Here is a 26,217-nt window from a genome sequence, read left to right on the forward strand (position 1 = left end):
AAAAATACAATAAAAGACATACACCACCAGAATGGGTAGCTATGTCCCATAGGCAGCCTGAGGGCTAACAGGGAGATAAGTAAAAATGTTTCTTAATTACCTCCCATTTGCTTCAGATCACCCCCCCATCTCTCTCTCTCTCTCTCTCTCTCTCTCACACACACACACACACACACACACACTTCGTCATGGCGGGGGATAGGATTGGGCTCTTTGTTTGACTTGGGATTCACTCATATTTGAAGCAGAGGGGAAGAAGTGAGGCAGGTGACCAACAGCAATGCTACTGCTGGGTAAAGGTGGAGGTGTGGATTGACCAAGGGGGGTCAATGATAGAAGCAGGCACTGAGGGGGATTGCCCCCTTTCAATAGGGAGGCTGTAAGCTTCTGAGCAGGGCTAGGACAGCATAAAGAAATGCAGGTCATGTATTAATTCATACACTGTCTACTCTAACTGAAAATGCTTTGGCCTGGAGTTCTGGACTTACTTGTTCATTGCAAAGTTCAAGTTGACTGATCTGTCTTCTCACTGATGCAAGGAAGTTGACAGAACAGCCCTGGTGAGACCCACAAACATGTTTTCTCCAGCTGTGCACCTGTGCATGGGGCCGCACAGGTGTTGCAAAAGTGATTCTGTCCCTTATAATTATCCAAATCATTGTGATTTCTGTTTCTTGCCTCTGCTCATGGGAGGTCTTCCCAAGATCACCTTTGAAACTAATAATAAGAACTTCGGAATCAAAAGCAACAGGCAATAACTTCTAATACTGAGTCTACAAAGGCTGTTGTGTAAATACGTCCTGAGTGACTGGGTTGAAATTCAGGGGGTGGGGGCTATGCCAGTGTGAATTTTAATATGTCCTTTGGAATCCAGCAGGATTCTGTCTACATTCATGAAGTCACAGCAGCTGTACTCATGCTGAGCGCTTGGCTTTGAAATAGCTGCATCCACAGTTCATAAGACATGTGTCTGGTCCACAGGAGACGCATGAAACTGCAACTCCTGCTACTTGCACTTTTGCTGCTGCATCCTCATGTGTCCTGTGAGGCAGTGAAGAAGAGAAAATGTCCACTTAATTTGGCAGATGATAAAAAATACCCCTCTTAATTTCTACAAGCTGGGAGATTACCTGATTAGTGGACTAGTATCTACCATAAGTACCATGGTTCAACTATACACTTTTTCTGAGCCTCCCTCTAACATATTTTATACGTAAGTAATGATGGGGTGACGGATATATTGCTGCCCCATTGGATTCTTCAGTTTATAGTCTTCAATTATCAATCTTTTCTAGGGATCTTCCTTATTGCCAGGAACTAGTCCTGGGTAAATCATTTCTCTCTCTTCTGCTCTGCCTTGTGAGAAAGATTTTGCAGGAAAGTGGAGCACAGGCTACCATTTCGGATGCTGCAACCTGGGACGTCCCTCTTTATAATTGAAACATGTACTAGGATGAAAAGGTGTATTTAGCAGAAGTGTAGCCAAATTATTTTCCTTTAAAACAGACACAAACTTTGGGGAGCTTTTTCCCTGTTGGACATGCCAGGGAACTACTTCTAGTCTATCCCCTGCTAGATAACTGTAACAAGAGTCAGGGCCCAATCCTATTCAATTTTCCAGTACCGGTGCAGCCGTGCCAATGGGGTGTGCACTGCATCCTGTGGTGAGGAGGCAGTCACAGAGGCCTCCTCAATGTCCAGGTCTGGTCCAGTTCTGGTCGCCATGTCTCAAAAAGGATATAGTGGAAATGGAAAAGATGCAAAAGAGAACAACCAAAATGATTACTGGGCTGGGGCACCTTCCTTATGAGGAAAGACTACGGCGTTTGGGCCTCTTCAGCCTAGAAAAGAGGCACCTCAGGGGGGACATGATTGAGACATACAAAATTATGCAGGGGAGGGACAGAGTGGATAGAGAGATGCTCTTCTCCCTCTCACACAACACCAGAACCAGGGGTCATCCACTAAAATTGAGTGTTGAGAGAGTAAAAACAGACAAAATATTTCTTCACTCAGCATGTAGTTAGTATGTGGAACTCCTTGCTACAAGAAGTAGAGATGGCATCTTGCCTATTTGCCTTTAAGAGGGGATTGGACAAATTTCTGGAGGAAAAGTCCATCACAGGTTACAAGTTGTGATAAGTATGTTGTTGGCAACCTTCAGTCTCGAGAGACTATGGTATCGTGCTCTGAAAGGTGGTTTTGGAACATCGTCTAGTGTGGCTGAAAAGGCCAATTCGGGAGTGACAATCCCTTCCACAATGGGAGCAAGTGCAGTCTGACCCTGGTCTGTCTCCCTGGCTATGGGCCTTCCTTCTTTGCCTCTTAGCTAGAACTGGGTTACCTCAGAATGCCAGGCGCAAGGGAGGGCACCAGGACGCAGGTTGTGTCTGCTGTCCTGTGAGCTCCCTGAAGCATTCCGTGGGCTTCACTGTGAGATACAGGAAGCTGGACTAGATGGGCCTTTGGCCTGATCCAGCAGGGCTCTTCTTTTGTTCTTAAGGTAAGTTGACATTTGTTTCTCTTTGAGATTGCAGAGGAGAAGGTTGAATACTGTTTGAAGGTGGTAGGAAAGAAGAATTTGCTCTAGCCATTATTCTTCATGTGAGTGTAGGTGTGATGCGTGCATTTTCAACAATGAAATCTTGAAAGAAATGCCGTTTTAGATTCCAGAGTCCAGATGTGAGCAAACTCCTAGCCGGTATCACATTTACTTTCGCAGCTCCTCAGAAAATTATCCAACAGGAAATGAATGCAGGAGAGAACATTTTTCCTTCTAGAATGGCATAATGAATCCCACCTGTTCCATTATAGTTAGAGGTGTTTGCTTCTGCTAAGATGGGACTACAGCCGGAGTCTTACTGAACACAATGGGCTTACTTCTGAGTAAAATAAATGTTATTTTAAAACACCTCTAATTATAGTGTAAGATGGGACAATAGCTGGGAAATCTATACTGGGCATAGATATTTGGGGGCTCAAAAGAGATTTTCCATCTAGAACCCAATATAAATCCCAAACACAATAATTTTCCCTCCCATATTGAGCACCTTTTTGTGTGATAAAAAAATCCAAAATCCTTGTTTGGGATTTTCTTCGCTGTCCTGCTGAAGCAGGCCTTTGGAACTGCAACAGAAGGCATCTAGCTCCAGACCAGATCAGATGGAAAGCTCTTCAACCTCTCCAGAATGAGAGCAAAGTCCAAAGTCCAGCTGAAATGTCTTCGTGACTTCCTCTTTGCCGACGATGCAGCTGTCACTACCCACTCTGCCAAAGATCTCCAGCAGCTCATGGATCGTTTTAGCAAGGCCTGCCAAGATTTTGGACTGAAGATCAGCCTAAAGAAAACACAGGTCATGGTTCAGGATGTGGACTCACCTCCCTGCATTACAATCTCTGCGCATGAACTGGAGGTTGTCCATGACTTTGTGTACCTTGGCTCAACAATCTCCGACACTCTTTCTCTCGATACTGAGCTAAACAAACGCATCGGTAAAGCAGCTACCACGTTTTCCAGACTCACAAAGAGAGTCTGGTCCAACAAGAAGCTGACAGAACATACCAAGATCCAGGTCTACAGAGCTTGCATCCTGAGTACACTTCTGTACTGCAGCGAGTCATGGACTCTCCGCTCACAACAGGAGAGGAAACTGAACGCTTTCCACATGCGCTGCCTCCGGCACATTCTCGGCATTACCTGGCAGGACAAAGTTCCTAACAACACAGTCCTGGAACGTGCTGGAATCCCTAGCATGTATGCACTGCTGAAACAGAGACGCCTGCGTTGGCTCGGTCATGTTGTGAGAATGGATGATGGCCGGATCCCAAAGGATCTCCTCTATGGAGAACTCGTGCAAGGAAAGCGCCCTACAGGTAGACCACAGCTGCGATACAAGGACATCTGCAAGAGGGATCTGAAGGCCTTAGGAGTGGACCTCAACAAATGGGAAACCCTGGCCTCTGAGCGGTCCACTTGGAGGCAGGCTGTGCAGCATGGCCTTTCCCAGTTTGAAGAGACACTTTGCCAGCAGTCTGAGGCAAAGAAGGAAGGCCCATAGCCAGGGAGACAGACCAGGGACAGACTGCACTTGCTCCCGGTGTGGAAGGAATTGTCACTCCCGGATTGGCCTTTTCAGCCACACTAGACGCTGTTCCAGAACCACCTTTCAGAGCGCGATACCATAGTCTTTCGAGACTGAAGGTTGCCAATACTAATTGTGCACCTGACATATTTTGACCTGTGCAAGTGAGACTCAGGCAAGTGGTAAAATAAGTCCTTGGGTTTTCTTCTGACTTTACTGTATTGTTCCAGCAGGGTTCTTCTTATGTTCTTAACAATGAGGTGAAACTGACAACAGGTTTTAAGACTTACGCCGGCCTAACTGGGGGTTAGAATTGCACCCTGAGTGTCCACTGGATTAAACATAAGTTTAATCTTCATGATGAGTAAATATATTTAAGAATTTAAATGCTTCTTAAATGTTGCAGCTCTAAAAACAGCTAAAGTGTATTGCTTGGGCTCTTAGGTTAAGCAAGTTTGGCCACCCTTGCAGTACCTCTGTGCTTAATTGTAAAGAACACACAGAGCTAAATGTGGTGCACCTAAGTGTCTGTGCTCTGTGAGGTCCTGAACTGTCTTGGTCTGAATTTTAGGTGGTTTATTCTGGCAGATAAAATTATCAAAAAGTCTTTATCAGCTATTTAAAACCAATTAAAATGGAATGTCAGAATGCCAGGAGACTGTGAGGGGAAAATACTGAACACTTGCTTTTCCCTTTCTTTATTAGATCAGTTATGGCTTTGTTAGTCATATTCTAAAAGACAAAACTTTCTCCTGCCGGATGGTCCCCAAACAAGGACCCCACTACCTGGGGATTGTCAAATTAATCCTGCATTTCAAGTGGTCGTGGATCAGTCTCCTTGCTCCAGGGGATGACCAGGGAGAAAGGTTCATAAACACCTTCAGAGATACAATGATCAGGAAGGGCCTTTGCATCGCTTCTTCAAAATGTGTCCCAGCGCTGGACTGGACCTTAGCCCAGGCATTTTACAACGAAACCCTTCCCATGATTTCATTTCTTATGCAGGAATGAGTCAGTATCATTCTTTACCACTTGGACTCTCAAGCCATGTTGTTTCTGTCAGCAATGCTGACCAATGCTGTCCTGGTAAGGAAACTGGTGGTGGAGAAAGTCTGGATTGCAACTGTTTTGCTGGACTTCAACTTGAGATTGATTTACAAAGAATGTCATGTTGAGCACATCCACGGTTCTTTGTCCTTGGTCACCCAGACACAGGAAAAGGCCGAATACGATGATTATAAACCATTTTTCTTTGCCGAATATCAGTTTGGGGAGAAAGTGTTTCATTGCTCCTATTCAAAGCCTCCACTGGCTTTGATAGGTTGGGTGAGATGCAGAGAAAGAGAAACAGGAGCCCTTGCCCCAGAATGTGACTGAAAGAATTCGGTCCCAAGATAGCTACAGTGTGTCCACCAGCATCCAGGCTGTGGCACATGCTCTTCATGCCGCATGGTCACCAAGACTGACGCGGAGTGGTCGCAAGTGAAGGCCATCAGCTGACACAGCCATGGCAGACATTTTTTTGTTCTCACAGAGAGATCTGCTTCCAGACATTGCCAATTCTTCCATTTCCAAGTCAGACACTGGGACATTTTCAAAAATAGTGGTATCATGACACTTAGTTCAGGGAGAAACCCAATCAGCGAGGCTCCCAGCAAATTTTCCCTCCCCGCAACTTAAGTGTGCTTGATTTTGATGAGTAGTGGGATTCCCACTTCTCATCAATTCAACTTCAATTCAATTCAACTCATCAATTCAACTTCAATTATCCTCATATTGACTGGGTCAATTTGTGTTCTGGTCACGATAAGGAAACCGGATTTCTTGACGTGCTAAATGACTGTGGCTTAGATCAGCTAGTCACGGAGCCCACCAGAGGACAGATGACTCTGGATTTAATATTGTGCGGTACGCAGGACCTGGTTAGAGATGTAAACGTTACTGAGCCACTGGGGAACAGTGATCATGCTGCGATCCGTTTTGACGTGCACGTTGGGGGAAGAATACCAGGCAAATCTCTAACAAAAACCCTTGACTTCCGACGGGCGGACTTCCCTCAAATGAGGAGGCTGGTTAGAAGGAGGTTGAAAGGGAGGGTAAAAAGAGTCCAATCTCTCCAGAGTGCATAGAGGCTGCTTAAAACAACAGTAATAGAGGCCCAGCAGAGGTGTATACCGCAAAGAAAGAAGGGTTCCACTAAATCCAGGAGGGTGCCCGCATGGCTAAGCAGCCAAGTTAGAGAGACTGTGAAGGGCAAGGAAGCTTCCTTCCGTAAATGGAAGTCTTGCCCTAATGAGGAGAACAAAAAGGAACATAAACTGTGGCAAAAGAAATGTAAGAAGGTGATATGGGAGGCCAAGAGAGACTATGAGGAACGCATGGCCAGCAACATTAAGGGGAATAATAAAAGCTTCTTCAAATATGTTAGAAGCAGGAAACCCACCAGAGAAGCGGTTGGCCCTCTGGATGGTGAGGGAGGGAAAGGGGAGATAAAAGGAGACTTAGAGATGGCAGAGAAATTAAATGAGTTCTTTGCATCTGTCTTCACGGCAGAAGACCTCGGGCAGATACCGCTGCCCGAACAGCCCCTCCTAACCGAGGAGTTAAGTCAGATAGAGGTTAAAAGAGAAGATATTTCAGACCTCATTGATAAATTAAAGATCAATAAGTCACCGGGCCCTGATGGCATCCACCCAAGGGTTATTAAGGAATTGAAGAATGAAGTTGCAGATCTCTTGACTAAGGTATGCAACTTGTCCCTCAAAACAGCCACGGTGCCAGAAGATTGGAGGATAGCAAATGTCACGCCTATTTTTAAAAAGGGAAAGAGGGGGGACCTGGGAAACTATAGGCCGTTCAGCCTAACATCCATACCGGGTAAGATGGTGGAATGCCTCAACAAAGATAGGATCTCAAAACACATAGAGGAACAGGCCTTGCTGAGGGAGAGTCAGCATGGCTTCTGTAAGGGTAAGTCTTGCCTCACAAACCTTATAGAATTCTTTGAAAAGGTCAACAGGCATGTGGATGCGGGAGAACCCGTGGACATTATATATCTGGACTTTCAGAAGGCATTTGACACGGTCCCTCACCAAAGGCTACTGAAAAAACTCCACAGTCAGGGAATTAGAGGACAGGTCCTCTCGTGGATTGAGAACTGGTTGGAGGCCAGGAAGCAGAGAGTGGGTGTCAATGGGCAATTTTCACAATGGAGAGAGGTGAAAAGCGGTGTCCCCCAAGGATCTGTCCTGGGACCGGTGCTTTTCAACCTCTTCATAAATGACCTGGAGACAGGGTTGAGCAGTGAAGTGGCTAAGTTTGCAGACGACACCAAACTTTTCCGAGTGGTAAAGACCAGAAGTGATTGTGAGGAGCTCCAGAAGGATCTCTCCAGACTGGCAGAATGGGCAGCAAAATGGCAGATGCGCTTCAATGTCAGTAAGTGTAAAGTCATGCACATTGGGGCAAAAAATCAAAACTTTAGATATAGGCTGATGGGTTCTGAGCTGTCTGTGACAGATCAGGAGAGAGATCTTGGGGTGGTGGTGGACAGGTCGATGAAAGTGTCGACCCAATGTGCGGCGGCAGTGAAGAAGGCCAATTCTATGCTTGGGATCATTAGGAAGGGTATTGAGAACAAAACGGCTAGTATTATAATGCCGTTGTACAAATTGATGGTAAGGCCACACCTGGAGTATTGTGTCCAGTTCTGTTCGCCGCATCTCAAAAAAGACATAGTGGAAATGGAAAAGGTGCAAAAGAGAGCGACTAAGATGATTACGGGGCTGGGGCACCTTCCTTATGAGGAAAGGCTACGGCGTTTGGGCCTCTTCAGCCTAGAAAAGAGACGCTTGAGGGGGGACATGATTGAGACATACAAAATTATGCAGGGGATGGACAGAGTGGATAGGGAGATGCTCTTTACACTCTCACATAATACCAGAACCAGGGGACTTCCACTAAAATTGAGTGTTGGGCGGGTTAGGACAGACAAAAGAAAATATTTCTTTACTCAGCGTGTGGTCGGTCTGTGGAACTCCTTGCCACGGGATGTGGTGCTGGCGTCTAGCCTAGACGCCTTTAAAAGTGGATTGGACGAGTTTCTGGAGGAAAAATCCATTATGGGGTACAAGCCATGATGTGTATGCGCAACCTCCTGATTTTAGAAATGGGTTAAGTCAGAATGCCAGATGTAGGGGAGGGCACCAGGATGAGGTCTCTTGTTATCTGGTGTGCTCCCTAGGGCATTTGGTGGGCCGCTGTGAGATACAGGAAGCTGGACTAGATGGGCCTATGGCCTGATCCAGTGGGGCTGTTCTTATGTTCTTATGTTCTTATTTCCTTCAGCACTTTGGGACTCCTCTGTGAATGCTGCTGTCCAGTGAAAGGAAACACCTGGGTGAAAGGGGATTAAGAGGCATTGTGTTGACACTGAAACTATGCATATATGTTACCAATGAAAAGTGCCTCTTTCCATCACTACTTAATATACCTTATATCTTCTCCATATTTGTCATACTTGGTTCTTGTGGTAAGTTAGCTATCATCATCAAACATTTCTTTCTTGTATGGAATATAACAGATTATTATGGTTGTAAGGTAGATCACTGAAGCCACTCTTCTGCTTTATAGATTCAGATCACTGCAATAAATGTCCAGAAGACCAGCATCCAACCAAGGACCAGGTTCTATGTGTCCCCAAAGTCTTAACTTTCTTATCCTATGAAGAACCTTTGGGGATCACCCTTGTTTCCTTTACCCTATTCTTATCCCTAACCACAAGTCTTATTTTAGGAATCTTCATTAAAGCCCATGAAACACCAATAGTCAAAGCAAACAACCCTGACCTCACCTACATGCTCTTGGTCTCCCTCCTGCTTTCCTTCTTGTCCTCCTTTCTATTCATTGGTCAGCCCTGGAAGGTGACCTGCCTTCTCTGTCTTCAGCATCATCTTCTCTTTTGCCATCTCGGCTGTATTGGCCAAAACAGTCACTGTGGTGGTGGCATTCACGGCCACCAAACCAGGGAGCAGGATGAGGAAATGGCTGGGGAAGAGTTTGGCAAACTCTATTGTCTTTGCTTGTTCCATTGTCCAGGTGGGCATCTGCACTGTCTGGCTTGGGATCTCTCTCCCATTCCCAGATTCAGACATGCACAACCAGCCGGGCCACATCATACTGCAGTGTGATGAAGGGAGTGTCGCCATGCTTTATGTTGCCCTTGGCTACATGGGCTTTCTGGCTGCCATCTCCTTCACTGTGGCCTTCCTGGCCAGGAAGCTGCCTGGAGCATTCAATGAAGCTAAGTTGATCACCTTCAGTATGCTGGTCTTCTGCAGTGCGTGGATGTCCTTTGTGCCCACCTACCTGAGCACAAAGGGCAAATATATGGTCGCTATACAGGTCTTCTCCATCTTGGCCTCCAGTTCTGGGTTACTGGGATGCATCTTTATTCCTAAATTCTACATCATTGTATTGAGGCCTGAACTGAATGCAAAGGAGCATCTAAATATGGTACCTGATTTTTTTTACCCATTCTGTTTGAATCTTGGCAGTGCTTTATCCAGCACAGCATTAGTTGAACAAATGTGTTTCTCTTGTGAACCTGAGATTCTATTATAACAAATCTGTCTTGCTCTCACATAGAGTGTAAAATAATCTTGACATGAGTAATAAAAGTGAACACTGATATTAGAATACTCAGGACATTTTATTTTAATGATGTACATTTATTGATTTCATTCCCACAAGACTTGTGTGCCTAATTATTATGAATGGTCTCAATGGAATTAATGCTTGAGGAGCTGTTCTGGATCAGGCCTTCTCATCCAGTTTTGTGTTCCTAGAGCAGGGGTGTCCAAACATTTTGGCAGGAGGGCCACATCATCTCTCTGACACTGTGTCGGGAGCTGAGAAAAAAGTGAATTAATTTACATATAAAATTTGAATAAATTTACAAAAATGAATATATTAGAGATGGAACTTATATGAATGAATGAAGGTCTTGCAGTAGCTCAAGGCCTATAAAAGGCCTTGCACAAAGCAAGACCAGCCTTTCCTTCTCTGCCACTGCTGCATCACAGGTGTGAAACAGCAAGTCGTGGAGGGAGCCCTTGTCCCACAGCTCAGGTGAGAGGTCGAACAGTCATCCTCATGCTGAGAGCAGTTGCGTCGGGCCAGCATGGGCTCCAGCAAGTCTCTGGAGGGCCAGAGGCTCATTGGAGACTGGGAGCTTCCCGAGGGCTGCAAGTGGCCCCTGGGCCAGGGTTTGGGCACCCCTGTCCTAGAGTGATCAACAAGTTGACTCAGGGAAGACCTTTAGCACCAAGAAGGCAAGAGGCCTGTTCACCATCACTGCCACTGCTGACCCTGCAGGCAGTGAGTTCTTCAATTTAAGAACATTGAAAGGCATGTGTGCTCCTCTTCAAAATGTTTGGGAATGAGAAGGAATGTGTCTCATTCATTGGACTGAAACCAACATGAAACTGACAACAAGTGGGAGTATGTTCATTTTGCATTGATTTCAGCAGAGACCCACCCCGTCTTCTGATGCTGAGAACATCATTACTTTCCAAGCAACATCTGAGAAACTTCAACTCAGAGAGCAAGTTGGGGTAAGTGCTGAGTTGTCAGGGGTGCTGTGTACCCCATGACTGCACACCTCCCCCTCCCAACCTGCCCTCTGGATAGAGTCCAGTTCCATTTTCTTCTCAAACACAAGTATGTGAGAGGAGGATGTGGCGGAAGTAATGATGGAGATGGCGGCATTAAATTTTGAAGAGAGAAGTCAGGCTCCCCTCATAGTCTTCACATGTTCTCTGGTCATAAAGTAGGCAAGTGAGTGGACTCCAAGTATGCCCAATCTGTGGGGCATGATTTGGTGTGTGTACGAGTGATAGCATTCATGCACTGGGGGAAATAAGCACCAGAATTTGGGGGCCTTACAGGAGACAGGTTGGCATGGAGTGCCCCTGATCATATCACTCCAATTGTTTACCAGCTTCAGTTATGCCAGTTTGTTTCCAGGCTAAGTGAAAGATACTAGCTTTAACCCCTAAAGAGTCTGGGATCTACCCAGGATCACTTCCTCCCACATGAACCTGCTGAAGAGCTGTGATCTATTTTGGAGGCTCTCCTCCATGTCCCCACAGAATCACTGCCAGCAGGCATGACGGAGAGGGCCTTATTAGTAGTGATGCCCAGACTGTGGAACATTCTAATGCCCAGATTGTGGAACACAGGCCTACAAACATTTTGCTGTCATAAAAGTTAAACCAATTTTTGGGTATATTTGGGGTGCTGAATCCAAAAGTGGCATCAGTTTTGCCCAACTGGCTCTAGTTGGGGGGAGGGGGTATGGTGTAGCCAATTTACATGCTGATTCAAGTAGCTTCCTCATGAGGAAGCCATTGTGTCAGCTTCCCCACGAGGAAGCTGCTTAAAGTAGCATGTAAGGTTGCTATGCCTTGCCCCCAAAACTAGAGCCAATCAGGCAAAACCAATGGCATTTTTAAATTCAGTACCCAAGAATAGCCTAAACAGGTTCAAACATCCTTGCCAATTTTTTTAAAAGGGTTTTTTGTAGGCCTGCTTTAGCTTTGCCTAATGAGTGGGTGCCCACAGTGTTTTACACACATAAGAAGGGCAATAAAAACAAAACATTAAAGACCAAATCATCACAGAATGCCAATTTGGATGATACAAATCTGTTCAGCCCTCTCAGATGCCTCTCTAAGAAAGGATCCTGGAAGCTTCACCTGTTGAATCACCGACTGAACCATTAGGTATACACAAAAAGACCATCCTGCCAAACTCGGCCTAACTTGGCTTGGGGCTTGCTCATAGCTGAAGCATGAGGAAGATGAGCAGCAGTGGTGGTGCTGCCAGGGAAGGGAAGGTGAGGGTTTCGCTGACCAATGGAGCAGTGGTTGTCTCACTGCACTCCATGAATAGGCAGCCTGTAGTTTTTGAGCAGGTCTAGGACATCATGATCAAATACAGGCAGGGCCTCTGAGAGGAATTTTATCAGGGGGTACAAAGTTTCTTTCCCAGTTGTGAAACTGTGAAGGAATGTATGCATTCCTGGACCTGGTGGGGATGGCTTGTGGCAGTAGTCGCCATGTGCCCATGGTAATGCCCCCAGCATCCCGCATGGGCAGTGAGACTGGAAAATGTAAGAACCCAGAAAGTTTCTGGGCCCCTTCATTGGGGCCCAGATCAGGGTCCCGGATACAAATCACCCCCTTTACCGCCCTCTCCTAGGCTGAATACAGGTCTTGTAAATTCATATATATCCTAACAGAGAGGCCTTGACCTGGAATAGGGGAGGTATTACTTCACTACAACATTTAGCTTTAATGATCTGCCCTCTCAGTGACCCAAGAAAGTTGACAGAGCAATCCTGGTGAGACACACAAATGTGTTTTCTTCAGCTGCACACCTGTGTGGAGGTACACAGTCATAGGTGCTGCAGAAGCAATTTTGCCCCTTATAATTATCCAAATCATTGTGATTTCTGCTCTTACCACAGCTCATGGGAGTCTTCCCGTGTGATGGATCTGGGCCGCCCCAGTCTGTGTACACTTGCCCTCACAAGCCCCTTGGGTTCTATTGAGTCATTCCAAGCCTTTCCCAGAGCACAACCAGAAATCAGAGTAAATACTTTATTAATAACTGAGATTAGTAGCTTCCACGCATCGCAGTGGGCTTCTCCAGAGCAACTAAGCAAATGTCAGTACATTCATTGCTACCAAAATAAGAAAGCTAGCTAAGACTACTCTACTCTACTCATGTGCCTATGTATAGATTACACTGTTGCCAGTTTGATATTCAGAGTGACAGAGTTCCCCCTTGGCATATGCCAACCCCGAGGGGACCCAGAGCAAAGACCCAGCCCAATTTTATAGAACGGCCTGCCAAACATAATGATCCCGCAATTCTGCTGAATGATGCTCAGCCTGCTTCTACTGCTGGACCAATCAAAAGTCTTACAGTACCCTGGCCTGCTTAGACTGTTGAACCAATCAGAATTCTTGCACATACCTTTCACCTGTAATCTCATCTTTGCCTGTGATCTCATCTTTTGTGTTGACCATCTTGTGTTATCTCCTGGCTCTGGTATTCTCCTGCTTGTTCCCAAGGCCATCTGGCCTTCTGGAGTTCTTCTAACTCTCTGCTTCAGAGTTAACTCTTACTTCCCCTTCCAGTTAGTTAACACCTTCAACACTCCATCACTCTGCCTAGCTGTGTAGTCCAACTTCAAAAGACATTGCTTCCATCCCCATGTTCTTTTACAACCCATTGGTATGTTAAGTACTCATCCCTCAGTGACATTGTCATAACATATCCCATCACCTTCTTATACTTTAGATAATCTCTTATGATTCCAATCACCCGCTAAAATATCATCCACCCTCTTCATATTCCCAACGTCACCTTTGAACAAAATGATACAAACCTCAGAAACAAAAGAAACAAGGACTGTTTCTAGTACCAAGTCTGAAAAGGCCAATATGTAAGTTGCTCTTGAGTCACTCTGCTGATGTTCGGGGAGGTGGGGGCTGTACAAGTGGAAACTTTAATAAGCAGTAAGTCCTTTCAGATCAGAAACTCTGGCTGGACTCCATCAATAGCTTCAAGTCACAGAAGCCAAGCCTGGCCTCGAAAAACCTGCATCCATACTTGAGACTAGTCAAGTTGTATGCTTGGCCAGAAACAGAGCCAGAATGAAACAGCACCTCCTGTTGCTAACACTTCTACTGCTGCCTTATGTATCCTGTAAGACATGGATGAAGAGAAAATGCCCACTTAATTTGATGGGTGATAAAGATTTCCCTTTTAGTTATTATAAACCAGGAGATCACCTGGTTAGTAGACTCATATTTATAGTATCCTTCATGTTTCAACAAACACTTTTTCTGAGACTCCCTCTATCAGGCCTGCTAAGTAAGTAACAATGTGGTGGAAGATACATTGCAGCCCCATCTGACTCTGTTCTTTATAGCCTGCAATTATTCCTATTTTCCAGGGATCTTCCTTTTTGCCAGGAACTAGTGCTGGATAAATCATTTCCCTCTTCTCTCCTGTTCTTCCTTATGAAAAAGATTTTGCAAGAAATTGGAGCACAAACAACCATTTCACCTGCTGCAACTTGATAACATATATCAGGACAAAAAGGTTTATCAGTTGTGTAGCTTTTAAATATGTCTCTTGGAGACATCCAAGATCAAAGCACTGGCACCAGCTCGACCTGATCCTCACCAGATGCTCCAGCCTTCCCAGCATCAAGATCACACGCAGTTATCATGGTGCTGCCTGCGACACTGACCACTCCCTGGTGTGCAGCAGAGTGAAACTGCAAACAAAGCGACTGTATCACACAAAAAAGGAAGGAAGACCTCGCATTGATACCAGCAAGACCCGGGATCAGAGAAAAGTGGAGGAATTTGCACAAGCGCTTGAGGAATCTCTTCCAGGCCCGGCCGACGCAAACGCATCCAACAGATGGGAACATTTCAAGAATACCGTTTACAACACCGCCTTGTCCATATTCGGCAAGAAGACCAACAAGGCGGCAGACTGGTTTGAAGCCCACTCTGAGGAGTTGACACCAGTCATTGAGGAAAAGAGGAGAGCTCAAGCAGCATACAAGGCCTGTCCCAATGAGCGCAACCTGCAGGTCCTCCGAATTGCTCGCAGCAAAGTCCAACAGACTACCAGGAGATGTGCTAACGACTACTGGCTCCAGCTCTGTTCCGAGATACAGATAGCAGCTGACATGGGCAACATCAAGGGGATGTATGATGGTATCAAGCAGGCCCTAGGTCCAACACAGAGGAAAATTGCCCCTCTGAAGTCTGCCACAGGCGAGGTCATCCAGGATCGGGCGCAGCAGATGGAACGCTGGGTGCAGCACTACTCTGAACTATATTCCAGAGAAAATGTAGTCACCGAAGAAGCACTGAACAACATTGAGTGCCTGCCTGTGCTGGAAGAGCTTGACAGTGAACCAACCCTAGAAGAACTTCACGTGGCCCTGGACTCCCTTGCCTTTGGCAAGGCACCTGGAAAAGACAGCATCCCTGCTGAAGTCCTAAAATGCTGCAAGGAGATCATCGTCACTGAGCTGCATGAAATCCTCTGTCTCTGCTGGAGAGAAGGTGGAGTACCTCAAGACATGAGGGATGCAAACATCATCACGCTGTACAAGAACAAGGGTGACTGCAACAACTACCGCGGCATCTCTCTCCTTAGCGTTGTAGGAAAGCTGTTTGCCCGAGTTGTACTAAAGAGGCTCCAGGTACTTGCAGAGAGCGTCTATCCAGAATCGCAGTGTGGATTCCGAGCCAACAGGTCCACCACTGATATGGTATTCTCCCTTAGACAACTGCAGGAGAAATGCAGGGAACAACGACAGCCACTCTTTATAGCCTTCATAGATCTCACAAAGGCTTTCGACCTGGTCAGCAGAGACGGCCTCTTCAAGATTCTCCCCAAGATTGGATGTCCACCCAGGCTCCTCAGCATCATCAGATCTTTCCACAAGGACATGAAGGGCACTGTTGTCTTCGATGGCTCCACATCAGACCCTTTTGACATCCGAAGCGGAGTGAAGCAGGGCTGTGTTCTTGCACCAGCCTTGTTTGGGATTTTCTTCGCTGTCCTGCTGAAGCAGGCCTTTGGAACTGCAACAGAAGGCATCTATCTCCGGACCAGATCAGACGGAAAGCTCTTCAACCTCTCCAGACTGAGAGCAAAATCCAAAGTCCAGCTGAAATGTCTGCGTGACTTCCTCTTTGCCGACGATGCAGCTGTCACTACCCACTCTGCCAAAGATCTCCAGCAGTTCATGGATCGTTTTAGCAAGGCCTGCCAAGATTTTGGACTGACAATCAGCCTGAAGAAAACACAGGTCATGGTTCAGGATGTGGACTCACCTCCCTGCATTACAATCTCTGAGCATGAACTGGAGGTTGTCCATGACTTTGTGTACCTTGGCTCAACGATCTCCGACACTCTTTCTCTCGATACCGAGCTAAACAAGCGCATCGGTAAAGCAGCTACCACGTTTTCCAGACTCACAAAGAGAGTCTGGTCCAACAAGAAGCTGACGGAACATACCAAGATCCAGGTCTACAGAGCTTGCGTCCTGAGTACACTTCTGTACTGCAGCGAGTCATGGACTCTTCGCTCACAACAGGAGAGGAAACTGAGTGCTTTCCACATGCGCTGCCTCTGACGCATCCTCGGCATCACCTGGCAGGTCAAAGTTCCAAACAACACAGTCCTGGAACGTGCTGGAATCCCTAGCATGTATTCACTGCTGAAACAGAGACGCCTGCGTTGGCTTGGTCATGTTGTGAGAATGGATGATGGCCGGATCCCAAAGGATCTCCTCTATGGAGAACTCATGAAAGGAAAGCGCCCTACAGGTAGACCACAGCTGCGATACAAGGACATCTGCAAGAGGGATCTGAAGGCCTTAGGGATGGACCTCAACAAGTGGGAAACCCTGGCCTCTGAGCGGCCCGCTTGGAGGCAGGCTGTGCAGCATGGCCTTTCCCAGTTTGAAGAGACACTTGGCCAACAGTCTGAGGCTAAGAGGCAAAGAAGGAAGGCCCATAGCCAGGGAGACAGACCAGGGACAGACTGCACTTGCTCCCGGTGTGGAAGGGATTGTCACTCCCGGATTGGCCTTTTCAGCCACACTAGACGCTGTGCCAGAACCACCTTTCAGAGCGCGATACCATAGTCTTTCGAGACTGAAGGTTGCCAATACAAATATGGGACCAGACTTTGGGGAGATCCTTCTTTGTGTGACATGCCAGTGGACTTCCAGTCTCTGCTCTACTAACTACTTATGAAGCTAGTCACTTTTGTTGAAGGTGGTTGCATTCTGCTGTGCTTGCAACCACATCTCTTGTGAAGCTAAACATACTTGTAAGCATTTTTAATTGTTCACAGGAGAAAACTCCACTGGGCCATTTATTGACAGTATGCACCTGCAGTGCAGGCAGGTTGCTACAGAGGAAGCGAGTAAAAACTTCTTCTCAAACAACTGTCACATACTGGTGCCATTCTGCTTTACAATGACAAACATATGTGGTGGACTTGGGGAAAATGCGTGTTCACTTTTGGGACAAGTTGCTGAGGTTATTGTAGATATCACTTCCTGAGCTAGACACTCTGCTACACACTCTGAGCTACACACTTCCTGAGCTACAAAGAGGAACAGAAAAGTTGTTTACACAGACAGTTGCCCTAGAAACAGAGCCGCAGAACCAGAGCCGCAGAACCAGTGGTGGGATTCAGCCAGTTCGCACCGGTTCTGCAGAACCGTTACCTCATGTAGGGATCACTTCGCAGAACCGTTTACTAGTGTGTGCCAGCTGCCCTGCTCACAGGGGCTGGATTGGTGAGTGTGGTGGCGGCTGCGCCCGGTGCCCGATTGCCCACAGCTGAGCGCCTGGCGCCGGGGAGCTCACAGCCTCCCCGGCACGTGCAGAAGGGCTGGAAGAAGTCCCTCAGGCAGAAGTCCCTCAGCGAGGTCACAAGGACGCCCCCTGCCTCTTCAGCACAGTGGCCGAGCAGGTAGCACAGGGGGCACAAGCAGGCTGTGTGGCCACCCTCCCCCATGCAGCCCTGACCCCCAAACAGCCCTGACCCCCTTGAGTAAGGCTGCAATCCTATCCACACTTTCCTGTGGGAGTAGGCCCCATTGACTAGAATGGGACTGACTTCTGAGGAGACTCGCATAGGCTGGTGCTCCGAGGCTGCAATCCTGTCCACACTTCCCTGCCTGGCCGGCTCCTCTCCTAGGAGAAGGAGGAGGGGAAGCCACAGCAGTTGGGAAGGGCGGGTAGTTCAAAACTGAGCGAGGGAAACCCTCAGCCCCCTCAGGCGGGCAGCCGCCTTCCTCTTCCTCCTTCTCCTCCTCCTCACTAGGGCAACGTTTTGGGGCTGAGGAGAGGAGCAGAGCCCCTACTTGTTGCTACTTCTTCTGCACTAGGCAGGGAGCAGCACCTCGCAGGCTCCTCTTGAGCTTCCTCCCCCACCCCTACTCCTGTCAGCTCTTGGGGTGGGCTCCATTAGCCCCATTTAACCCCCCCCCCGTCCCTATTGATTTGCAGAAGGGCTGAACAATGGGAGAGAGGCTGCTTCTTGTGCCTCACTCTAGATGACTGACACCCCCCCACACACACACACACCCCAGTCCTGTTTCTGTCATGGTTGCTATTGCAGGCATCTTCCTGCTCCAGAAATAGCTGTGGGGGAGAGTTTTGTTAATGAAATGCAGAAGGGGATTGGCTCCTTTGAGCACGCTTGAATTATACTCAGAGTTTTCCTCAGGGTGTTAATTATATTTTTATGCATCTGGTGGTAGGTACAGTATTTTTCCTCATTTTTTAAAATCTGGGGTGTCCCTTCCTCTATGGTTAAAGGGGCATTTGTATTCTGATTTTAACTATATAGACAACTCCATGTGAAGCAACCCTCAGATTAACCACGTGAGTAGCATCATACCTCTTTACAGCATAATAACTTTTACGGATGAAGTTGGTTTCATCCCAGCGAGTCCTCAGGAGTTTGGTTCATGCTAATTGGAGAATGTTTTGAGTAGTTACACCATTTCTGCCCAATGTTGCATATTTGCAACAGGGAACAAATGTGTACACCTGTGGGCTGGGCAAAAAAGGGTTAATTAATATTGTATTTGCAGTGAAATGTATGAGGGTGAAACTATCATATTTACACTCGTACATTGTTTGTCAACCAGTGGTACGGGTACCACCAGTGGTATTTGAGTAGTACTTTCTGGTGGTACTTGTGAGACCTCCTGACATCGACTATCTGGCAGCGAGATCAGTGACTAGGACACTGTTTCTCAACCAATTGTACAGGTACCTTGAGTGGTACTTTCTGGTGGTACTTGTGACTCCCCTTCCCACAAGCAGCCCTGACCCCAGGGAGCCCTGACCCTCTCTCCCATGCAACCCTGACCCCAGTGGAGCCCTGACCCCCAAGCAGCCCTGACCCCCCTTCCCACAAGCAGCCCTGACCCCCATGCAGCCCTGATGCCCTCTCCCATGCAACCCTGACCCCCTCCCCTAAGCAGCCCTGACCCAAGCAGCCCTGACCCCATCCCATGTGCACCCATGGGTGTCTGGATAATTGATGGGAATACTGGGGGGACGACGACTACTGGACACCTGATGGGGGATACTGGGGGGACTGGACATTGTCATTAGGACATAGAACCTGTTGTTAATTTATTTGAATCCCACCACTGTGCAGAACCCAGAGGAATTTTAAAGCTATTTTCAGCTGCTGTGCTCCAAACTCTCGCGGCTCACCTGCGGCCCTTTTGCTGCACACCAATGTGCGGGAGGGCATTGGTTGAAAATCACTGGTATGGAGAAAGGAAATGGTACCCAAGAGTTGCCTTTGATTAGTTCATTGTTAGCTAAGTGGCTCAAATTCCACCCCTCTGCCATCTAAGGTGGGGATGTATTTTCCCTGTCCTCCTCTGCAAGAGGCAAAGCAGAAAAGCCCTAGCCCCCACCCCCCATTAGGTGGTTAGAGGAAAGTGGTTGGGAGGGCACCAGGATGCAGGTCTCTTGTTGTCTGGTGTGCTCCCTGGGGCATTTGGTGGGCTGCTGTGAGATGGACTAGATGGAAGCTGGACTAGATGGGCCTATGGCCTGATCCAGTGGGGCTGTTCTTAAGTTCTTATGCAGTTGAAGCCAGCATGGCTGGTTTAGCTGCTTACCTTCTCAAGTTCAATTTGGCTAAGCCCAGCAGAGATCCCCTCCCAGTCTTTCATTGGAATAGTCCCAAGCTAGGAGGTCACTATTGGAAAGCCAGGTAAGAATTTTTTGGTTTTCATCTGATTGGACTTTGATGAGAAGCTTTTTTTTTTTTTTTTTTTTTTTTTGTCTATCCCAGGTTCTAAGAATGCAATGTCATTCACAGGTCAGGTCATACAGCCAGGTCATTCACAACTGGTAGGTAGCGTGGGACAGGGAGTATGAATGGAGATTTGGTTTGCAAATTTGAGGTAAGCAAATATCATAAGGGAAACCAGAACTAAACTGAAGAGGCCGTCCGGCTTGGGGGGGCCAGCTGGTGACCCCTCGGGCTTGGGTTGCAAAGACTGGCAGGCTTGGGAAGAGGTGGTGCAATTCAACTTCTCTGACTCGCTTGGGGGTTGGCATGCAGAAACTGGAATCTGTGGGAAACAGAATGCTTTTTATTTTCTTATGTAAACAGCATGAAGACATCAGTCTGGATCAGGATCGCAATGGTTCTGATCCAGTCTCCCACTCACCCCCACTGCTGTACTACTTACAAAGAGAAAAGCATATCAGGACTGATGATGTGTTTAAAGGAGCATGTTGTTTGTGTTGGAGTTTGGAGCAACTCCGTCTGCTGTCCAGAGGTGGCAGGATGCTGTCCAGAAGGGGTCAAGCCATGGCCCTGTGACTCTACTCTTACCTGTCCTCTTCTGTGACCTTCGTGGGGGTGTGGCCCAGACCCTATAACCTTCCCTTCTTCTCAGAGCATCTTTTCCTTTCCTCTCTGACCACTGACCTGTTGAGATGGCACATAGCAGGGCTCTGCTGGCTATGCCATCTTGAGCATATGACATGCAGGGTGAGGCAGCTCTAGGGCCTTACTATCTCTAAGTTAGCTGAACCTCTGAGCCTAATCAGATGCTGTAAATATGCATTCTGTGGAACCGTGAGTAAACAACTTCCTTTGCAACTTTAAGAAGCCATTGTCTCATGTCTTTTACTGATTAGGAGTCAGCCGGGTGAGGGAGGTTTCCTGGGGTGATACCCAAGCGAGGGGGGGGGGGTCTGCTGCTGAAGCTACTCTGCTTCCCCCCCAAAGAGGAAACTATTTTTAAATTCCTCCAACACTTTGGACCATAGGCCCTCATTTTTATTCTGGCAGAAAGGAGGTGATAAGTGTTCAGAAGGGCAAGAGGACATCCTTTGACTCTGTTTTCTCTGGCACTGGAGACAACGGGCTGATGGGTTCCTTAAAAAGATTGGAACCAAGGAAGGTTATCAGTCCTCGGGGAAAGGGAAAGATCCCTGCTCAGCCACAAAGCTTCCTGCGTGACCGTGGGTCAGTCACTATCTCTCAGCCTCACCTACCTCACAGGGTTGTTGTGAGGACAAAAGGAAGGGAGGAACCATGTACACCACCCTGAGCTCCGTGGAGGAAAACTGCTATAAACATGTGAAAAAAATAAAAGATTTTCATTCAAAAGAACTGGCGTAGGGATGGGGAATAAAAGGAATGGGCAGACAAAAAGGACAGGAGACACACAGAACAATAATTATTTCAACTAATACATAAAAACAAAGCTGGAAGGTAGTCTTGCCCTTTCTGAGTATCTGGCTTTGTTTCTTGCAGAGCCTGCCTTCCCCTTGGGGCGTTCCAGGAAAGAGAACACCTTCTTATAGAAAATGAAACTAAAACTGGTGTTTATACTTTACAGGAGTGGCAACCATGGCAGCTGCAAGTCCCCTGCAAGAGCTCTGCAATGAGACGACTTGTTCTGTCTGCTTGGAGTACTTCACCGATCCGGTGACCGTTGAGTGTGGGCACAATTTCTGCCGAGCCTGCCTTGTTCAGCACTGGACGGCCTCTGGCTGAGCCACTTTCTGCCCCCAGTGCCGAGAACCAGTCCAGCGAAGAGCCTTCAGGCTAAACTGGCAGCTGGCAAATCTTGTCGAAATCGTCAAGAAACTTGAAGAGAAAAAAACAGCAGAAGGGCAGAAGCTTGTATGCAAAAGACACAAGAAGCCCCTGAACCACTTCTGCAAGAAGGATGAAGCCTCCATCTGTGTGGGGTGTACAGAGCACCGAGATCACCCAGTGGTTCCCCTGGAAGAAGCTGCTCAGGAGTATAAGGTAGGAAATCAGCACAGTGGATATGTTTGTATGAATGGGGTGAGGGGTGGCAGCTTGCACTATACTGCAACAACAAGGAAGCCTCAATGAGGAAAGGAGGAAGTGAGAAAGTCAAAAGAGCTAGATAGGCAGATGAAGACTCAAAGCCACAGCTGTGCACAGAAAATGAGCAGCATGTGAATCCTGCTGGCACTGGCAAGAGCAGGTTATTTACTGCCCTCAGAAGGGCAAACCCTCAGGACAGTGTTATTCAAACTGTGAGGGCGGCGCCAGGAACTCAAAGGGGAAGCAATTGCTTGGTCTCCAAGCAATACAGTCACACCCCTGGGCAGAATGTGAGCCCCTCTTCTACACTTTTTTTTATAGCAGAAGCAATAGGAGTTGCTCAGCTGCAAGAGTGGCTGCTGCCGCCCTGCCCTCTTCCAAGCAGGCTCGGCTTGCAGTCCTTAACCCTCCTTGATCCTTGCCTGGTTGGTTCCCAGTTCCCAGCCTGGGATGCTTCTCATCAAAGTGAAAACTCTCTTTTCAACCCCTCCCTCTTCCACTCCCCCCTTTCGATCTTCCTGCTTTGCTCCCCCTCCCCAAATAAAACGCTTCCTATTTTACCAGTCACCAGGGGTCTTAAAGTTGCTTCCATGCAGTTGGCAAAGGGGGAGGGGAGAGGCAAGCACACACTTTACTTGACCAGGAGCAGAAAAAGGGGACTGTTCTGAAAGTGATTTATTAATCTTGTTGTTTGACTGAAGAGGAGAGGCTGTATTTTTAAAGTGATGAATCTTGCTATTTGAAGGGAATACTTATCAGCCATTGATGAAGTGATTGCCAGTCCAATCCTATCCACACTTTTCTGGGAGTAAGCCCCATTGACTCTAATGGGACTTACTTTTGAGTAGACATGCATAGGCTTGAGCTGTGCATCTCCCTAGTATAGGAGACAAATCAGCTTCCTAACCAAACCCTTATCAGCTCTGAGATATTTTCATGGTCTATTTTTGTTTTCCCCACCAGCTGGGGGAAAAATTTAATTTCATTACTGTTACCCTGCACATGCCCGATCTCGTCTGATCTCGGAAGCTAAGCAGGGTCAGGCCTGGTTAGTACTTGGATGGGAGACCGCCTGGGAATACTGGGTGCTGTAGGCTTATACCATAGTCTTTCGAGACTGAAGGTTGCCAACCAATAAAGGGTTCAATGCTATCCAAAGAGAATGGGAGAAATGACTAGTTGGATTGGGGTCCACAGGGGTGTGTGTGTGTAATGTTGGTCAGACTAGTTGTTCACAAAGTTCATTTGATCAAACAATTCTATTGGTATGCTTACAAAGTTTAAAAAAATGAGTCCTCCAGGACCAGACAAAATCTACCTACTCCAGCATCCTGTCTCCAACAGTGATCAGCAGCTGATCATTTATAAAGCATGTATATTGCTGTAAATTATTATGCAGGATTGAAAGAGACCACTGACACCAAACTGAGTTTAAGGCTTTTTATTAGGAGGAATGGAACCTGAACCAAACAAATGGAAAGACCTTATTTCAAATTCTCCCATTTGAGAGAGGACCTCAGGCAGGGTATCCCAATCAGGCAAGACAAAGGGCTACTGAAAGAGCAAGTCACCAGGAATTGATTTCCCTCTCAGCCAATGGTTCCCAAACTTTTTGACTGGAGGTTCCCTTGACCTCCAGGAACATTGGCTCCCCACTAGGGCTACAATCCTATGCATTCTATAGGGGGGTAGGGTTTTTGCAAGGATTCCGTGGCTCCCCTGGCTGGTTTCCATGGCTCTCTGGCAAGCCATGGCCACAGTTTGCTCTAAGTAAACAGGGAGCCATGAAGGTAAAAATGGACAATTATTCTTCTAGTACCAAATCAAACATTCTCTCAAAAATTCTCTACTAGAAAGGCTGACCTCCACCAGACCAAGACTATTTTCTGTTTCTGCAGGAAAAAATCCAGGCACAGATGACATCTCTGGAGAAAAGCAGAGCAAACATTGTGCGTAGGAAGCTGATTGATGAGCAGAGAAACCAGAAGTGTGTGGTATGTGTTTCTTGTGTGCCTCAAGTGTTGGGGGTTCCAACTGTACTGGGCAAATCCTCCTGCCCTTAATCAGTGAAGCAGCAGACATCTCGGTGTACATTCCAAAGAAAGCAAGTGCTCTCTCTCTCTGTCACACACACACACACAGGTTACAATTGTCACCTATTGCTGCAAATTAAATTAAGATTATGGTTGTTGCCAAGAAGGACCATATTCCCTGATATCACTTCGAAACCACTCATATAGTCATAGTAATGCCCTGGCTCTCTATGTAGGGTGGATTTCACTACATATATCCACCCCTTCACCCAGCTGGGGGTCTTCCTGCTCACACTGAGTTACCTGGTGCAGGAGAAGGATGGGGAGAGTTTTGACCAACCTCTTTAATTCCTCTCTCATCCACACATCCCCATGCAATTGCGCGCTCTCGCTCTCTCTCTCAGTCTTCTCTAGGTAGTGTTAGAAACAGGAGGCCAGTTGCTCTGTGGGTTAAAGCACTCAGCAGGTTGATTTTATTCAAGTCAAAGGAAAAGATTTTGGGCGATTAAAATGGAACAAGGGAACCAAAACAGACAATCAAATTCTGTACTTGTGATCAAGAGGCAAAGTTCAAGATAAAGTAAAAACAGAGTCTATCTGAGAGTTGTCTGACGTCAGCATCTACTTACAATTGCAGCATCCTCCTGATACATGAGTTCCCTTACCTGGAGGAGGTCTCTGGGACTCCCCTCCCCTTGCAGGATGCAGCTCACACTCCTGTGGAATAGCCACATCAGCAAGAGGGGTGGGATTTGGATAGGCTTGGGCAGTAAGTTTCATGTCTCTCCTCTACCCCTATCCCAATGTCTGTGTTTTCTCTTGCAGGCACAGCTAGGCATGGAGAAGCAGAAGATCAGGTCTACTTTTAAGCAAATGCGGAATTTTCTTAAGGAAAAAGAAGGCCTCTGGCTAGCCCAGCTGGGAGAGTTGGAGAAAGAGATGGGGAGGAGACAGCAAGAAAATGTCACTGGGTTCACTGATAAGATTTTCCATCTCAATAAATTGCACACAGAAATGGAAGAGAGGTGCCAGCAGCCAACAAGTGAATTCCTGCAGGTAAGGTTTGCGAGAAAGCTTTGGAATGACAGTCCATTTTCTCCAAGCAAGGAAGAGGCAAGTGAATCCCCAATATGAGAGCAGAAATGTGTGTTCCTTTCCCTGTAGCTGTGACACACATCTTTCTTTCTCTTTCAGGACATCAAGAGTACGTTCCATAGGTATGTGGTGCTTTCTCACTTCCCCTCCCTTTCCATCTCCTGTGCAAGAGCTGAGCAGCCCAATCCTGAAGTGGAGCTGTGCGGCTCTTGAGTATCGCCAATGTGCCATAAGGCATGTTTGCACCAACTCAAGAGCCAGCAGCACCGGCACAATGACACCACTGGCTGCTGGTACCAACTCACCGCACCAGCTGGCACAGGAAGTGCTGCTCCAGGCAGTGCAGGGGGCGGGAGAGGTTGGTGAGAGGGCAGGGGAGGGGTGTTCCTTGGTGGTGGGAGAATAGCCTGGTGGCAAATCAGGCCTGGGAGGAAGGTGGGATTGACAGCAGTGGCGTACACCATATCGTAACCCCCACTCCTGGGCCTAGGAGCCCTACACAGATTTGTAGGTAAATAACAGCTGGCACAGATCTAAGTAGCCCCATAAGGTTACTTACCCTGGGGAAAAATAGCCCCTTACCCCAATGACCTTCAGCCTGCTCCAACCCTGTGTTGGATACAGCACAGGCCATGAGGCCTGGCTATACTGTTGCAGGGTTAGGATTGTGCTGTTAATCTCATTAAAATAAAACTGGCTACAAATTACATATCAGAATAACTTATGTGGAAAGAGGAGGGGCTTGAGGATGAATTTCTGATTGCAGCCTCTAGGAAGGTAAAGCACAGGAGAGGAAGGAGCCAGGGGCTCAAATGTGTTTTCACAAGTACAGGTGGTGCCTTTGTATCCACAGGGATCTATTCCTGGACCCTCTGCAAATACTGAAAATCACTGATAATCAAATTTGTGAGTTTCGGCCCACCTTTCAGCCTTGCTCCGGTCATGTCCAGAGCCCTTCTGAGCCTCAGAGAGTCCGCGCGCCACCATGTGCTGCCTCTCCGAGGTTCAGTAAGATGCCTGGAGCCATTTTAACATGA

General features: G+C 47.3%; 1 protein-coding gene and 2 pseudogenes across 1 annotated transcript in view; 2 read left to right on the forward strand and 1 right to left on the reverse strand.

The window, feature by feature from the left end:
• The window catches only part of LOC136641549 (E3 ubiquitin-protein ligase TRIM7-like), a 55,368-nt pseudogene that overhangs the window by 24,835 nt on the left and 4,316 nt on the right, over window positions 1–26,217 (forward strand).
• LOC136641555 (zinc finger protein RFP-like) overlaps window positions 9,897–26,217 on the reverse strand; it is a 33,625-nt gene continuing 17,304 nt past the window's right edge. The window contains exon 7 of the mRNA XM_066617450.1: window positions 9,897–9,991. Coding sequence (XP_066473547.1) covers window positions 9,966–9,991 — 26 coding nt within the window. The 3' untranslated portion in view covers window positions 9,897–9,965. The remainder of the gene's footprint in view (window positions 9,992–26,217) is intronic.
• LOC136643304 (5S ribosomal RNA) lies at window positions 23,031–23,149 on the forward strand (annotated as a pseudogene).

This window comes from Tiliqua scincoides, chromosome 2 (assembly GCF_035046505.1).
Source record: "Tiliqua scincoides isolate rTilSci1 chromosome 2, rTilSci1.hap2, whole genome shotgun sequence".
In the NCBI taxonomy this organism is placed as follows: domain Eukaryota; kingdom Metazoa; phylum Chordata; class Lepidosauria; order Squamata; family Scincidae; genus Tiliqua; species Tiliqua scincoides.